Source organism: Bacillus rossius, chromosome 1 (genome assembly GCF_032445375.1).
Source record: "Bacillus rossius redtenbacheri isolate Brsri chromosome 1, Brsri_v3, whole genome shotgun sequence".
Lineage (NCBI taxonomy): Eukaryota > Metazoa > Arthropoda > Insecta > Phasmatodea > Bacillidae > Bacillus > Bacillus rossius.
This window is the reverse complement of record NC_086330.1, coordinates 317,710,711-317,729,524: the sequence shown is the minus strand read 5'-3', so window position 1 is coordinate 317,729,524 and position 18,814 is coordinate 317,710,711. Positions and strand designations below refer to the sequence as shown.

At 40.5% G+C, this 18,814-nt stretch overlaps 1 protein-coding gene across 1 annotated transcript in view; it reads right to left on the bottom strand.

The window, feature by feature from the left end:
- The window catches only part of LOC134527972 (rap guanine nucleotide exchange factor 6-like), a 760,364-nt gene that overhangs the window by 67,160 nt on the left and 674,390 nt on the right, over positions 1 to 18,814 (bottom strand). Inside the window, exons 6-8 of the mRNA XM_063361085.1 lie at positions 6,434 to 6,535; positions 3,423 to 3,629; positions 1,553 to 1,708 (exon numbers count right to left, since the gene is read on the bottom strand). Of these exons, the coding sequence (XP_063217155.1) occupies positions 1,553 to 1,708; positions 3,423 to 3,629; positions 6,434 to 6,535 (465 nt within the window). The remainder of the gene's footprint in view (positions 1 to 1,552; positions 1,709 to 3,422; positions 3,630 to 6,433; positions 6,536 to 18,814) is intronic.

Below are 18,814 nucleotides of genomic sequence, written 5' to 3'. Positions count from 1 at the left end.
AAGCCTATTCTCAAATTCTTTTCTTAAACAGACACCACTCTGATATTTTGAGTACCTAGTTTTGAAATTGCGAGGTTTCTTCTGAAGCTCTTGACACCACCTGGATTAATTCAATGCAAGAAAATTTGAGAAAGAAATCAGCCTTGGGCTAGTGTAAAAAAACAATTTTGGCCTCCCAAATATGAGGCCAAAGTTTCTCTGTAACAGGAATTAACCTCAAGGAGTGTCCTTTTGGAACACTCGAAAACATTCAAACAGCTGTAACCGACAAGCTGAAGACTATTCCAGTATCCGAGTCCCAGATTGGAAGAACTGTCTCCAGCACTGTGTGGCTTCCCAAGGAAGTTATTTTGAAGGAGACAATATTTAATTATAAATATATACGGAAAAAAATGGAAAAAAAGTCTCATTGACACACCTCTTATGCGGAGAGTATTGCGAGAGGAAGGAATGCTCAGAGGATCGCGGATCTCCGAGCACGTGTCGGAACTAGCCACGAGGTCCACGCAACAAGACTGTCGCGGACCCACGTGTCGCTTCACGCGTGTCACTGACTGACGAGTGCACACATTACACAAGCGTTGGTTCGAAACACGCGCACCGCACATCCTCGGTCGTACCAGCTGTAAATTCGCACGACCATGTGATTGGGCTATACCTGCTCCTATGTCGCACGGAGGGCAATTTACACCTTGTGTTGAATTTTGAGATTGTTTATAATGCTTGGGTTTACCCAGATAGGAGAAAAATCACAAGTATAATGTTAGGAGAATTAATAGAAATCCTTTACAAATTATGCAATAATATCTATTTAATGTCTGAATGGGCGCAGATCTATAAGGAGGAGGGTGGGGGGGGGGGGGGGCGCGCTGAATCAAAAAGGTGAGAGTTTGTAAAAAAAAAAAAAAAAAGTGTGTTTGCATATTTATCTTTCTTGTCTGTTATTTAAGTTTCTTATGACATACAGTGTAAACAACAATGGCGAATGTCCAAAACAACATCTTAAATCAATCAAGCCCGTCGCAAAAAACCATTTCAAAGAACAAGGGAAGGCCAAATTAAATTTTCTAATGCAATTTTAGCACATTTAGAATTGAAATATTTAGTATATTGTATTTTGTGGTTCAAAAAACGTCGTTATTATCTTTAGCACTGCAGCATAATAACACTTGTGGTAAGTCTGGTAGGATTGTTCTGGATCCGCCGGTGGGCCGCACGGCGAGACACGCACTGAGAGAAAGGTTTGTTTGCCCCAACAAAATATTTGTTTATATATGGCGAAATAAATACATTTTGTTAATTCAAACAAATATTTTGTCGTACGAAAGATTCTGTTAACCCAACAAAATTATTTTTTTACTCAATAAATTGTATATTTGGTTAGGTGTAACAAATTATTTTTTGTTACTTACCGAGTTTGGTTAAACTAACAACATATTTTGTTCCGCCAAGTAAATATATTTGTTTCGCCATACATGAACACACATTAGTTCGATTCGAGATCAACCTTTTTTTCTCTGCGTGGCGTGTCGCGGCCTGAGCGGAGACTCACCATGACGCTGCACAGGGCTCGGCGCACGGCCAGCGTCATGTTGGTGAACGCCTTGAGGTGCTGCGTGAACTCCAGGAGCGTCTCCACGTCGTCCTTGGTCCGCTCCGACGGGTCCTTCTCCAGACACTCGCGCACCGTGTCTCGCACGGTCAGGCTCTGCCCCGGGCAAAAAACAACACACAGCCACGTTTAGACAAGATAACTCGCGTGGTTTCGGAAACTGGTACATTCGAATCTTCAGGTGTCCCAATAAACAAACACATTATAAAAGTCCCCCCGTTGGAGGTGGTGATCTGAAGGAGTGGACTTTCTGAAGGTAGATTGATTCAGTTTTATTTTTGGGCTAATATATCGATAACCGAGAGTTTTAGAGAGTTAAAAGTAATCTTGACAAAACTAAAACACGTAAAATTGTCTACAATATCTTTCTTCCACACACATTTACTGTAAAGCAGACGCAAGAGAGTTAAAACATTAAAAAAAAAAAAAGTACGAAATCCTACGTTTTGGCTAATTTAAATCTGAAGAAAATAACTGCAATGCATTATGATCTAATACCAAACAAACAATGCCTAACAGAAAAGGCGCACCCGATGCAGTCGCTACACCATTTCAACTTTAACAGTACCTTAACACACCGCAGGTATCTCCTCCAAGTGTAAAGCTGAGGCCACACAGAAAGCTACGCTATGTTCGCTGCGCCAGGCGGCCAGACAGGATAGTCTAGTTCGCGAGGTGGGAGAGACGCATGCCGTGGGATTCGAGTGATGATTCCGTCGATGATAATATTCTGCTGGCTCTCACAGTATGTGAACGTAAAAAGAAATGGGCTCATGAATTTAAAAATAAAAACAAAAGGATTTGAAGAATTTAATCATTTAATGAAGCAGTTGATAGACAGGACGACACAAAATGTATGGATTTTTTTCAGGTTGAATTCAACTTACATAGAATTCCCTTGGAATAAAATCCCACGAATTGTCATGCATATCATGCCTGCTATATTCTTCCATCGATTTATTCCATAAACATAGATATTCTCTTAATCTTTTAATTAACTTTTCCGTCGACTTGACTATCTAAAAGCCCAATACTGAGATAGGCTCTGAACTGGTGTGCAGTCTTCTCGTCGTGCATAGGACAAATATGAAATGTGAGCGATAACCGTAACATTATATGAGGGCGCTTCATGCCAAAAAAAAAAAAATCTAAAAACACGCGTTTTAGCCCTTTTCACTCTTTTAAAAACGAAATACGAAAACAGAACTACCCATCCATCATTAGCGCGTTCTTAAATTATTTCGTAAACACACCCATCTGTTATCTTGAGTAGTTTTCAAATAGTGTGGTTTCTTCTGCAGCTTTGCGCTCTATACCGAGAACTAAGATGATTAACTATCAAAAAGTGCTCTTTATTGAACATAGCTGGTTCATTAAGTTTAATTATAGTCTAGCGATGCCACGGATTTTTTTTATTCGAAATTTGAAAGGTGCTTAAAAATAACGCACATTATACATTACAAACCCTTTGAAAGTAAATGGTAATACAAGTGTAGACCTCTATTACATGTTTTTAATTACCAAGAGCGGTTTCCAGGTACGAAATTAGATCACTTCATAATTTATCCGAAATAAACTGATTTTTTTTATGTTATCCGCAATATTTTTCCCCAGTGATGGAAAGAAATTAGTGTGGACTGAAGGTTAACTACCTGTTGCGTTGCTAGCGGCCCGTGGTCGGGTCGAGTGGTTAGATCACACCAAGGCCGGTACGTGCCCTCAGGAGTACCCCTTACTATCCGTATCTCAACTCCACACCCGCCACGTGACACCGCAACACTGGTCGGGGTGGTGGCTGATGGTGTCTCACCTCTATGCTCTCCGCCAGCTCGTCGTCCTCGTCGGAGTCGACGATGGACTCCATGAGGCCCGACAGGTCCACCTCCTCTGCGTCCAGCGAGCTCTGCACGCTGGCCATGGTGTCGGAGCCGCTGTAGGCCGAGCTGGTGTCCGACGAGTGCGACGAGCGGTTAGACTTGACGTACAGCTCGGGCCGCCCCGTCAGCGCCGGCGAGAACTGCGGCCAGGAGCATACACTCGCTCACTGCATGCGGCCTGGAGGCAACACTCGCTCACTGCATGCGGCCAGGAGCAACACTCGCTCACTGCATGCGGCCAGGGGCACACACTCGCTCACTGCATGCGGCCAGGGGCACACACTCGCTCACTGCATGCGGCCAGGGGCACACACTCGCTCACTGCATGCGGCCAGGGGCACACACTCGCTCACTGCATGCGGCCAGGGGCACACACTCGCTGACTGCATGCAGCCAGGGGCACACACTCGCTCACTGCATGCGGCCTGGGGCACACACTCGCTCACTGCATGCGGCCTGGGGCACACACTCGCTCACTGCATGCGGCCTGGGGCAACACTCGCTCACTGCATGCGGCCAGGAGCAACACTCGCTCACTGCATGCGGCCAGGAGCATACACTTGCTCACTGCATGCGGCCAGGAGCATACACTTGCTCACTGCATGCGGCCAGGAGCAACACTCGTTCACTGCATGCGGCCAGGAGCAACACTCGTTCACTGCATGCGGCCAGGAGCAACACTCGTTCACTGCATGCGGCCAGGAGCAACACTCGTTCACTGCATGCGGCCTAGGGGCAACACTCGCTCACTGCATGCGGCCAGGAGCAACACTCGTTCACTGCATGCGGCCAGGAGCAACACTCGTTCACTGCATGCGGCCAGGAGCAACACTCGTTCACTGCATGCGGCCAGGAGCAACACTCGTTCACTGCATGCGGCCTGGGGGCAACTCTCGCTCACTGCATGCGGCCTGGGGGCAACACTCGCTCACTGCATGCGGCCAGGAGCAACACTCGATCACTGCATGCGGCCAGGAGCAACACTCGTTCACTGCATGCGGCCAGGAGCAACACTCGTTCACTGCATGCGGCCTGGGGGCAACACTCGTTCACTGCATGCGGCCAGGAGCAACACTCGTTCACTGCATGCGGCCAGGAGCAACACTCGTTCACTGCATGCGGCCTGGGGGCAACACTCGCTCACTGCATGCGGCCAGGAGCAACACTCGCTCACTGCATGCGGCCTGGGGGCAACACTCGCTCACTGCATGCGGCCAGGAGCAACACTCGTTCACTGCATGCGGCCAGGAGCAACACTCGTTCACTGCATGCGGCCAGGAGCAACACTCGTTCACTGCATGCGGCCAGGAGCAACACTCGTTCACTGCATGCGGCCAGGAGCAACACTCGTTCACTGCATGCGGCCAGGAGCAACACTCGTTCACTAACTAAGTATTTTATTTAATGTAGTATATGTATAATGACATCGCAATAGTCACATGACTCTTTAAGAATAAAGTACACTCTTACACGAGATGGACTATAGATACGGAATTTTTCCAAACGAAATCTGCTTCTAATTACTAGCGTGAAAGGTTTCACAACAGGCGATCACAAATATTTTGACAGTTCCACTATGCCAACTTCATTAAGTGCTCAATGATTGTCCCTCTATCTTTTCGAACATTAGAATGATAATTGATATACGTACTATAGTAAACTCTACATAGTTATTTCAAAATATGTTACTGCCAAAGATGAAATCTATATGGCTCTTGCCACGGCATTCCCCAGAAATACAATACGAGACTATAAAACTATTGCAGTGTACATGGCATCAGACCGTAATAGTTAAAGAGAAGTGTTTAACAGAAGAATAAATACGGTGTGAAAAAATGATGAAATATGTTTAGAGAAAAAAATAATTTATTTACATGTAAAATACATTTTAGGCTAAAAAAAAATCAATGACCAAATGAATACTACATCCTTATAGAAAATTCCTGAAATCCATTATTATTCACTCGCCAAATTCTTACTAACAGTTTTTTTTTCCATCTGTAAACATTGTACTCAGTCTTATGTACAGCATGTGCAGATGAAGAGGAAAAAAAAATCCCCTAGCATTCAATATCTGACCTAGATGCCCATTTTACATAAGATATTTTTTTTTCCTTAAACATGAATAATCCTGACATTCTGGACAGCTTTTTACGAGATTAAATATTTTTATTTACCATGTGCTTAGCAACATATTAATATATAAACTAGGTATTCCATATAAAAAAAAAAGTTTTCCAAGAGCTTCTGTTGCACTAAAAGAAAGCCCCACACACTCATTTAATATGGTCCTATAACAACCCACGCCCTTCTCTTGCCAAAATTTTCAAAACCTTCTTGGAACATCAACCAGATACAAAAATGCACAAAACTAATTTAACATTCACATGCTTGTATCTGCAAGAAAGCCGTATGCAAATATTTTCAGAATTTCAAATGCATATGTTCCTGTATTTATGAATTCTTGTCTTTGAAGTGCCTAAATGAGAAAGAGATAAATAGCTAGATATACGAACCTATAGACACCATAACTTTAAATATGGCTTCGTTAATGCCCGGAAATAATAGTGACTATCTGCAACAAATAGTTTACCCTGTGAAGTCATTGGAGTTAACAATTTAATTTGTTTTTAGAACAGCTACAACCGTAATGATACTGTAAGAAGACCATCATCGGCATGGTCTTTGTAAATTTCGTAATGTGTAATATATATGTTTACTGTGGACAAATTATTAGTTTTATGGATAAAAAACGTTATGGCATTAGAATTATTGAAACCGAAATTAATCTTTCGGTACGTATCCCTCCCACTTGAAGAAATAACCACTGATCACAAGGAAGAAAAAAAAAACTTTAAGTAGCCAACATAATTGATAATTTAAAAAGTATTTAAAAATGTGTGAATAACTTTAAATTAAAAAAAATTAAGTTATGACGACTTACAGAGTCTTCAAACACCAGACTGACGCCGCCGCCTCTCTCCATGCTGGCGGGTGTGATTGTGGTCCTGTTGGTGCGCGCCGCCTGCACTTCAGGGTAGTCTATCTGCAAGTCGAACACACCACGTGACGGACCAATTGGAACAGTTACTACGCAAAAGCACTTTAAACACATGTTAATGCTTACAATACACACATTCAATCAAGTCCGTAGCCAGGATTTAGTGAAGGAGGTGGTCCAGTATAATCTTTATGTAATTTTTTTTACAAGTAAGTATGATTTTTAATGTATTTTTTGGAGTTTTAAAATTAAAATTGTTCGTCGCACTTAAATGTCAGTGAATAATAGAATTTTATCCCATCAAAGTTTACACATAGAATTTTAAAGAATGATTTTGCGTACAAAAGAAAACTAGTCATTTTATGTTTATTTAATTGTTTTTTATACTTTGTTTTTAAGTCAAATGATTTCGTTGGGACAAGTCATAAATTCATACATATTAACATTAATAAACACATGAAACACACACGTCAAGTTTGTATGAAAGACATAAACTCCTTTTATATTCAATCTATATTTATAATGCCAAATTTATCGTCTTACTTTTGTGGATACCGATAAATGTTGAGCTCGTTATAAACCGAACGTACAATATACAAACATTCTTTTTAACCAATCTAAAATACCTAGTTTTCAAACATTTATGGATGACGTTTTTAATTCTTAAGAAAATTTTGGTTATTAGATTGTTTACTCTCAGAACTCAATATTTTTATCCAATTGACTATGTTTGGAGAGATATATTATACAAAATAAGACTCCCCCTTTTTTTTTAAACCCGTTTATCGATCGAATTTAAAAGTAAAAAAAAAATACTGATGGATTTTATTTTTCTTTATTTTATTACTTCTTGCATACCTTGCTTCGTAGACTTATCTCCCATTCGAAATTAAATATGTACACATACATACATATATACACTAAACAGTTATATATATACTAAATGTTATTAGGAAGTTCTTACCCCTATCACCCCCTTACGAGTGAAATTACATAAAATGTTAAATTGGGGGTTTTTGTTTATTGCAATATACACCCAATATTTCAACTTCGCCTGATGAACTTCAGAGATACAACTTCCCGATGTAAAACATAGTATTTCCTTTTCAGCCCATCGCGGGTAGAATTGTGTGATGATTTATTACCAGTGTTTCAACAAACCAAAGACCTAACTAAAAAAAAAAGTTTCCTGAGAAAGGTTCAGTAGTTATTACGTAATAACGGAACAATGAAACAAAAACTATAAAGAGATATTTGTGTTTTTTCTTCAAAATAATAAATTTTTTAAGATCATTTTATGCAATGTACAGAATTTTTATAGATTTTTTTATTATTATTAAAGTGCCGTCACACACGTGTTGACAGTTGTGTTGGCAAATACGTCACATGCTGGGACCATTAACCAGTCGCTGCATAATCGTTCAGCTCTCTATCAACATCCACTCAGCAGTTCGCACCGGAGCGACGGGTTTCCTTCAGCGTTTCACTGAAGTGGCACGTCACAAAAACCCCAGCGAGCAGTATTTCCAGCGCAGGCTTCCAACACACTTTCCCGAACACAGCGTCACTGCTCTATTTACGTCTTACGCAGTGCTTCCTGCGATTTGGTAATGTCGCGTGCGCGCGTGGAAACAGAACTCGCTGTGGAAAGGCTCCACGCCTTCGTTAGCCGAGCGACCGAGCGATTCATAAGCAAGATAATACGTCCAGCAAAACCGGCTTTCTAGTGTCTTCTAGTGCCTCTTATAGTTTGTGTGCGCGCGTGTGTGTGTGTATGGGGGGGGGGGGGGGGGGCGCGCTACCTTCATAACACTGCCATAGTCACATAGTCAACACAAATAATTCTTCAACGTCGTGCAAAATTGTTCACACAGTCGCAAAAAAATGGAAATTATTCCCAAAGAAAAGTGTCGTACTTCACACACAGACGCACTGTCACAGATAAGGAATTCAGCCTCATGCAACAAAATAAAATACAACTCTGTTTATAAAAAAAATTGCCACACAAAAGCATTGCAACAAAAACTGAACCCAAATGCAATACGCAGGATACAGTTAATAGTTTTCCGATGTACACGCTGTCCCACAACTCAACGTCAAGCCGATAACAGCCGATAAGTCAGTAAATTATGGCTCTTAATCAAAACAAAAATTTAAAAAAAAAATGCATTAAAGATATATCGGCAATTTCTTTAAATGTTTTCACATCCCCTCCCTGAACCTAATTATGAGATACTGTGACTAAAAAAAAATTTTCTACGCTATCATAAACAACACTACTATTATTAACAATTGAAAATTACATTTAAAAATATTTGGAAGACATATGCGGCAAAAAAATTTAACCGGGTCAACATAACTAGTTATACTGTAAAATATTATTTTTATAACGTAGCAAGTTATTTTATAAAAAACAGACCTATTAAAGAAAATAACTTGCTAAGTTAACAAAGAAAAGTTTTATTATAGTGTGAACAGTCAAAGTTAACCGATAAAGTATTTTTGCCACGTAAGTCGTACAAAGAATCTTTTTCTCCACAAGTATAGCATGTTTAATTTTATTTTGAATTGTTATCGATTGTAGCGTTATTAATAATTTCGTAGCAAACTTTTAGTGACACTATCTAATAATTTAGTGCAGATTGGCAATTTAAAAACTTTTGAAAAAATGTAGAAATCTACGACACTTAGGAATTTGGGGATTTTTTTATTCAGAAACGTCACTGGCCTATTGACTGCTCTCGTTTTGAAGTGGAGTTATGGGGCACACTGTAGTATGTGCCTTTTTTCCAACCAGATCTAAATTTCCTGAATATTTTCTGATTTTTTTTCCATGAATTCAAAATTATTTGAAAATTCCAGGTAATCATTTTTTATTCCTTGATGCTGGACACACTGGGTGACTTACAACTTATTTTAATACCACGCTCAAGTTTCCCTCAATTGCTCATACGATATGACAATAACACTTTTAAAATAGTCACGTGTAAAAAGCAAAGATATATGCAGGTGTTAAATTTTCGTATGGTAAATACTTTTCCGCTTAAATAAAGCTATATACTCACTGTCTCTTAAATGCCTAGTGTGTATAACATAAGCATTACCTTGTGTACTTCATATAATAAAGATATTTTGGAAATCGTTTATTACAATCTAAAATCTGGATTTAAAATATGAAAGAAAGTGTTAAATAATAAAACCGAATGTGGTGACTCAATAAAAACATTTAGTTTTTATGGGGAGGGAGTTAAACTCAGATTTTTCGCTAGCGGTGAACGTGGTTGACGGTGGCACCCCTTCATTCCATCAATGTTCCATTATCATCACATCACCTCTCATCGTATCTAATTACACTGATGTTGGAGACATTAGGGTTTAATTACTCTTCTCCTGCTCTCTCTCGGTAGGTTCCCAAAATGTGGCGTGGAAGATATTGCAATCTCTCTTTTTTAATTGCGTCACTACAGTAAATAATGTTTCAAAAATATATAAATACTTATCCGAAAGAAAAAAAAAATTATTCTGAATTCTATGAAATAAAAATTAAACTATTTCTGTGTTTAGTTAAAACATTCCTACTTCGTTAATATACACCAAAAAAAATCTGAACTATCTGTCAACTTTACTACGTGGTGTACAACACACATTGTTGCAAATAATTAAAATAAGTACGAATTGGTTGGCCCAATTAATTAAACACAGTTTTATTTATTAACAAATATTAACTCAACCGAAATATAACCCATAGTCTCCTGAAAGAAATAGTGTGGGTGTGGGGAAACTGAGAACCCCGAGAGAAAAAAACTCTTGTCTCGCAACAACGTCCGCTACGTTTACAATTTGTAAAAAAATCCGCGTTTAGCTCCGCTGAGAATCTAACTCAGACAGCCTTGTTGCAGACGTGTGATCTTAAAAGTTACTAAACCCGGCATCCTCATTAGATGAAGTACCGATGTGCTAACGCCTTCTCTAACTAATAAGAACAACCATTATCCCAAAAGTATTGAGCAAAGAAAAGAAAAAAAGGGAGGAATGATGGAGCAGTTCGAGTCCGTATATTTTTCGTGAAAACATAGGGATTTAATTTCCTTTTCGACGCAAGCTTTCCTCTGACGTGCGTTTTCTATAATTCCGAGCATATTTACGTGTCATACGAAATGAGGTCTTTAATTATTTTGTAATTTTCAATTAATTACCTATTTACACTTATTTTCCGACAAATATGTTTATTCCCACACTTTGGGTCCTATTAGTGCAAGGAAAGATCTTCACAACGACGTCCGGATCAATCAATGTTCTAGGTAAACGCGTTTCCGCGCTACACCGATTTATACCTTACACAAAGCTAATTCGTAACAATCTCGCTCATGCGCCTACCCTGGTACGATGACATCACAGGCAAAAAAAAAATACGGCGCGACAAACACTTACAGAAATTATCTATCCGTAGTGGACTCAAGCATTGTTGACGCATTGTTAGCAAATACACTAGAGACTAATAACGGACAGCTCCAGGCTTTATGTGTGAAAACCTGGCGTTGTTTATCACGTCAGCCAGATAGCAGACGCTATGTCCAGTATGAACCAAGGAGGTATTGGTCTACTTCTTACCTCGATGGCATGAATAAATTTATCCGTTTAAAACATGTGATACCAATATTATGACAACGAACACACCTTTTCTGTAAGAAAAAAAGTTTTTTAATCATTGTACAGATTTATGGGGGAAAATTAACTTCCTGTGCTTCAAATTCATTGAATAGTAGTTTATCATATTTGTCACAAAATAGTATTGTTACGAACGCGGGAGACAAGGCCGCGATGCGCGCCAGTTACCAAGACCTGGCTGCCCCGCACGGTGACTGACATCACACGCATACCTTCGGGGATTATAGCGGCCCAGACTCGTCACCATCCCCTCTTCCCCCACGACCACCTTTCTCGGCGCTGTTATCTATCCCTGGTGGCCTGGGAATTCCACATGGTGTGGTGTGAACAAGCGTCGTTATTCTGGATACTTCGAGCGTCGGGTTGGCCCGGGATGACGCGACACGTCAAAACCTCTCCGCTCGGTTCCAGAATGGCTTCCAAGGGTATATAAGCGGCGACGTTCAAACATCCCGAAAGTGCCAGTTGAGTAAAGTGAAACTTCGGCGAGGACAAGAAAATACCCCCCCCCCCCTTTTTTTTTTTTTTTTTTCATCAACCGAGCAGCGCGACGAGGATAGTGACGGGACCGCGCGAAAGCGACCGAGTGGCTCTAGGCTGTCTGTGGACAGGTGTGAGGTAAGAGGCGAACCACTGTTGAGCCTAGATCCAGTGAGGAGTGTGAACTGTGGACTGGGACAGATATTTAGTGATTAATGAAAATACATTTTTAAGTGCGAGTGATTTGTGAACAGACATTAAGTGCGGTGATTTAATAAGTAATGTAAATATTAGTAGTAATTAAAACTGTATAAAAATTAATTGGGCTATTCTTACGAACCCGTTTTCCCCACGTTTAACAGTATATTAATATGTACTAAACAATTTATTTATAAAATATTTTGCCACAAGACCTACCCCGTACTATTCTCAGGTGTGTTTGTTACCAGCGTTTCAAATCTGACGGTATTTTGCCACACAAGAACGTTCGACCGGCTGCCACTGTAACGAGGAAACAGACGTTTCCACGTCAAAAAGATAACTCAAGGTGGAGCCAGTGCGCCGAGACACTTGTCGGTCGATGACGCTCGCGGTTACAGGGCGCGAGGCAAGTTCCGAGCGGATGTTCGTCAGCTCGGCCACCGCAACGCGGCGTTAACAGCTCGCGCCGTCAACAAACGGAAACTGCCCGCCTCCGGTATTCCCGTCACGAAACTTCCCGATGATTTCTGGTGTACGCCGAACAAACTGAACAACGAGCTGATCAAATTAGCAAGATACACTCCTCCAAGAACCAGGGGGACCGTCCTAAAGCCGAAAGGTTGTAAAATGGTAAGTACCAAAACGTCGAATGATGAGAACGCTAGGGGGAAAAAAGTTAGCTCTGGATTACCAACAGAACATACTTTCTAAAATGTTACTATTCGTTCGACTCTGCCATATAGCCACTTAAAAAAAACTGAGCACAATGCTGAAAACGGAATTGAACAAAGCGCGCAGAAAACGTAAAGTGTGTTGACCACACGACCGAATTTTAAGTGTCGCTTACCTCCCAAGAACTGAAACATCATATATGTCACCATGCAGCAATGTATTTTGGTGTAAAATATAGAGCTGATTCCTTTGCATTATTCAAAATTTGTTATTTTTCAATGGTTAATAATTTTCATTAAAAAATCGCTTATGTAAGAATTTATTTACTAACTGTAGGTAATGTACTTCCGCAGTTGGGCACTACGGTCAACTCTAAATTCAGTGTTGTCATCAATCTGCATTCGGGGCTTTCGACTTTGTAATCATTATTGAATTCGGGGTTATAGCATTGACGTTGAATATTTTGGCATCGAAATACAGCTAGAAATTGCAGAACAACACTAGCCCAGGAGTCGTGAAATGAGGATTGGGATTGTGGTTGTATGCCATCTTGGGTTGAACATCACAGCGGTCATCACGGATGACAATGACCTTCAAAATTCACGAAAATTGACTATAAATGAAAAATAATTTACACAAATTTCGCAAAAATGTTTTTAAATTTTCCTGATTTTGGGAAAATAATGTAATAAAAAACATAAGAAAATTCAAAAAATTACACTTTCGAATGACATTTTGGGAGGGAGAAAAAGGGGGGAGAAGGGGGAGAGGAGGGGGATAGGGTGGTAGGTGGGTGGAGTACACCTGTCACACCAATAAATAAATTAACCAAAATAATCAATAAATAATGACCCGGGGAAGGGGGAACATCCTGGTAAGGAGGGGGGGGGATGAAACACCGACAATGGCGCGGTGCGGGGAGGAGGGATGGTGGGCAGGGGGAGGGGTAACAGTGATTAATTACCTAGTTTGTATATCCTTTGCACGTTCCAGAACCCCTGCCCTCCCCCTACTAATATAGAATTACTAATGACGAGCGTAATAAATATACACAAATTGTGTTTTCAACTACATTTCTTGACGCGCATTTCGCTTAGTTTCCGTAAACGCCGTTATAATTGGCTGCAGGTGCAGCTGCGTCGAATATTGAATCATTTAATTAACAGACCGAAATTTTAAACTATTAAATGAAATAGCCGATAAAAGTGAAAAAGAGTTTTCATAATACTTCACCCCAGCTTTGGACCTGTTTTTCGAGTAGTAATTTTATTAATATACTGACCTATTAAAATTAATTAAACAGTTAATACTATAAAGTTTATGCATGTCTTTGTGAACTTTGATTCGCGCCATCCGACACAGATGGCAGCACCGTGGTTACACATCTCCGTTCCATGCGACTTCCGTTCCACTAACGAAATTACTCCCACCAAAGGCCGTACACCGAGAGCTAAGGGGGCGTCAATTAATTACGTGAAATGTTTCTTTTAATTTGGACCACTCCCTTCATATTGGCGATATTTCGTGCGATGTGGCGGGACCTCCCCTCACCCTCTTGTGAAATTTACCCAATAAATTTTAAATGTTTAAATTTATTTTAATGTATGCTTTTGTAATTTGCTACATACCCCAAATACCTAGGCGTTGATACTGATGGGATAAGAGAAAAATAATACTAAATTTAAGGTGCAACCTTCCCTATTCCCTAATTATTCACTCACTCCATGGACTTTCATGTAATTGTTCTATAATCAATGTCTTCGAGCTCAGACTCTTAGTTTTTTTACTAACTCTAAGTTTTTTTATTTATTCTCAAAATAATAATATAAATTTCAGTAGCCATAAAAAGTTGTTTTTTTTTTCCTTCGGGAAAAACCGAATACCCATCAAAATAAATAAAATAATAAAGTTAATGAATCATCTGAAATAATAATGTATATTCTTTGAATTGAAAAGTTGACGTTAGATTTGCAGTGACCTCCGCTCTCCTTTTAAATGAGATTTGATGAGATTTTGCTGGACCCCACTTCTCACCCCCCCCCCCCCCCCCCACAAAAAAAAAATTTAAGCTCACGTAATTAATGGATGCTCCCCTGAGATGGTACACATAAAAAGCTAAAATAAATAATAATTAATAAATAAATAAATTGCCGCGTGAAAGCTCTCGACTGGTTACCTGGTCGACCCCCGCTGACCAGGACCTGGAGACGAGCCGGCACAGCGCCCCGCCGCGGCGTTGTGGCATGGCGAGCGACGGTGCTGTCCCCTGGTGACGCGCTGCTACCGGCGGGGGGTGGAGTGAGTTCCCGCCAACTCTCACGCGAACACTAGCACACGGTTTCTTATCCTTCTTTTAAAAATAGTATTGATAATTTTACAAAGAAATTCTTTGGAAACTAGCCGCAAAAATTTTTACGCCCCTTGTTAGTTAAAAAAAAAAAATACAGGATGAATATAGGTTATTTTCAGTCCGCCAAATCATGATAAACAAATTTTACTTGTAGCATGTTGCTACAGCAGGTTCCCGCAGAAGGTACCGCGGTTCAGGGAGACCCGGTGGTGCTCGCCGGAGAACTCTGCAAGAAGAACTGAACTGGCCGCGAGACGGACAGGACACTGCCGACTGTCGCATCCTGCCTCGCCCCTCCATCCCACAACCCCCCTTCCAATCCTTGGGTCGAGGAGGGTCCTGCGGGAGACATCACCACCTCGTGAGTCACCGGCCGGCGAGAACACGCTCGCCCAAAGACGTGCTCGTTTTGTTCTCGGAAAGAAGTAAAAACAAACGAGCGCGCGCGCGCGCCCAATCGCAAAAGAGCTGTCTTCAAACCTGATGTGCATTTTTAAAACCACGAGTAGAGTATTCCAGTGTGATCGTAGGCACGTATTTTCCATCATTTAAGCTTTTTTGAAAAATTCGAACGGCATCAACCGCCTTTCGGCAAGGCGTAATTGACAGCAAGGCAAAGAACAAAAATGTCCTTAAAATCTTCACATAATTAAATTATAGACGTGTAGAAGTTATATTTACAATTATTTGTGAAAAATAGGTTTCCAGGTAAGGTGTAGCCATGCGCCCTACGAGTTTAGCTTTACTACCCCTATCGCTGATAGGGAATAATTTCCGTAAACACAAAATGTAACACGTCTAAAATATTAATTCAATTCTAGCGGATTCAAATTTACATTTTACAACACACATTAGGTATTTTTTACCTGCGGAATTAAAATAATAAAATTTTCTATCCCTTTTGGGAAATGCATTATTTTTCGAATGAAAACTATTATCCGTAGAGTGAAATTGAATTTAAAAAACTTTCTGAATACTTAGAAAAAAATTTTCCACCTAAAAAACAAAACCTTAAAATTTAAAATAGATTAAAATGTGTATAATAATAATTATTTATAAAACAATAAAAAATTATGATCGCAGTTTCGAACAGGTGCTGCAATAAACTCGACAGCTGAATATTGTAACGTAATAAACAAACAATATTCGTGTCGCAACAAACTATCTAATAGCTAATCACTGATGGCACCAGGTGGAAACACTACAGGGCGAAGTGTGCCAGTTTTTTGAGTTACAAGACTTAGTATGTCGCTTTATTTTAACACCTAAGTATTTGAATTTGCTTATTTTTAATTTTAATTCTTAATTTTTTTTAAATTTTTATATGCCTGCATGATTTTTCCTCAAGGACACAAGCTGAAACAATATTTATGTCTACGTTTTTCTTCAATCTCCCACCGTTATATTAGCTGCTTGACATGCCAACGACGATTTTCTAGTTTTCTCATACAGACTTGACACACATTTTAGTTATTTCCTGCATGCCTGCGTAGAAAGATAGCATTTAGTCTTATTATTTTTAATAACATAGTTCATTTGAATTACAATGAGTTCTAAGGTATTTTAAAATCATAACAATATAGTTTAGTTAGCATATGCGTAGACTGAGGGGGAGAGGGGCAGAGCCACCACCCTGGAATTAAGAAGTCACTCTCTGAGGGAGGACCTGCCTGGACTTGCAAAAGCGCGATTGTGAAACGGGTTTAATGACAAAACTATGTCTTACTGAAAAGTTATCTGCTTATTGTGTGCATATAGGCCAAAATAAGCGCAGTATAGAACATACAGGCACCGTATGCAGAGAAACTCTACGGCCCCGCCCCCCCCCTCCCCCTCCACCAACCCCCGGGGCGATTCCTACAGTTTTGCGCCACTGCTTGTTAGTCAAGTGTGCGATTTTGTATAGCGACTACAAAGAACAAATGCGAATATCAAATAGCATTGAGTGTTCACTCTGGTGAGTTACGTTCGATGCCAGATGTCTTTTGCTGTTGGTGCTATGGTCGAACAGGGAGGGGGGGGGGGAGCTTGCCACAAAGCCGTGGAGGAACAAGGAGGGAGGTGTGGGAGGGGCACGGGGGGGGGGGGTTAACGGGTGTAATTGTTGGCGATGAGACTGACGTCATCGCCGGTCGTAACGAGCGAGCGAGCAGACGGGGCCAGCTGTGTGTCGGCGACGAGCGAGCCCATAAACCGACCACCGCTACGGCCCCAACTGCCGGGACCGCAGCTTTTCAACTTCTCGCAGTTGGCTGCCGTGCGCAACGCGTTACGGCGCTGCAAACAATCAGCCCGCTAATAAACACGTCAGCCACAAACCGTGCTTTCAACGTCTGCTCGCGTCCCTCGTGTGTTCTCCGCTGTACCGGGTTCACGGGGTCATTATGCGGTGTCGTGTCGTCGACATACTAGGAATAATGGGGGGGAGGCAGCCATGACCTACAGGCCACGCACCCTGGAGTGGTTTTGGGCGAAACGTGGAAAACATGGGTCCCCTACAGCGCGAGTCTCACCACCGTTGAAACATTGTTCCGTGCTTTGACAAGTATCCGAACTTTTTCTTTTAAATTAACCTTTTTTTAAACTACCGACTTATTTTCGTGAACACGCCACATGCTTCACGCTTTTCTACAGCCGACAACTCGGCAAGGTGGGATGGGGCGCAAAGCAAATTAAGTACTAGTAGTTCTTTGTTTCAGTCGCGGATGAGGCATGGATTGTTGAGGTGTTTCTAATTGTTACTGTTGAAAACTCAGTGCTCTCCATTTGCCGTCTTAGGCCGCATTTAATTAAAGCAGCTCCAACATGGCCCCATCCATGGTCTACGTATCATTCTGACAAGTGTTGGTAAAAAAATAACTTAATGTGGTTTACGAGAGTAAAAGTTAAAAATCTACTCATACGGCGAATGACGCTGTGGAGCGACTCGGGAAGATGAAAATTAAGAGGAAAAAGGACAAAACTCGCAGCTGTAAAGCTTGCGGGGCAACTTCCCTGCATTTCAAAAGCGAGATGAAACTTGTGAGTCTAATGAGCGAGTGAAATATACCTTACACGCGAAGATAAGTTAAATGCGACTTCGAAGTAATTCCAGCTTATACACACACACTATTAACATTTGTCAACTTCAATTAACGAAGAATGCTGGTTACTAATTATCTAGGAGATCTTCGTAAATTTACGAACACTTAAGTTAACTTACATTGAACACGGAACCAAAAGCATATTCTTGGAAAATTAACAAAACATTTTACAAAAACTAGTTACGTTTACGGCAAGAACACAATTATTTTGTCCACCTTGGTTAAGAACGAAACATACAACAAGTCGAAAAACGGCGTAGTTTCAACAAAGATTCAGTTACCTGAAATTACGAAGAACTCTTCGTTTTGAGTTAAATTCTCCGTTGAAAAGTCCGTATATTTAACTGTAATCACTAACAGTGCAAATCTTGTGTAAGAGAAGAAGTAAAGGATGTAAATTATTTTTTTCTACGCGTCGAACGATGTTTAAAACGTAGCCAATATTATATTAATTCCACTACTGAAACTTGCTGGCAGCGAATTTAAAGATAAGTGGTAAACCATTATGTTTATTCCAATTACTCTGTGTGTCATACCAATTTTCGCACGTGGTTAAAGTTCGATGGATTTAAATTTGAAGTATTTAAGGCATGTTTCTGCAGCAGTTATAATCTGTCAAACCACTGGCTGCTAGGTAAAAAAAAGTCTGCGAGACCAATAAAAACTACTACAATAGAATCGCATATAATTTAAAATCGTGTCTAAACATTATAACCGTTTTTCTTAGGACTACTTTTATTGGTTAACAAATGGTAATACTAAAAATGAAGAGTTTTACGACAAACGCTACAAACGAACTGTTGATTTCGAAACTGTACACCTCACGATATCGTGGTCTCGTATAATGCAAGGATTTATCTATGTATATGC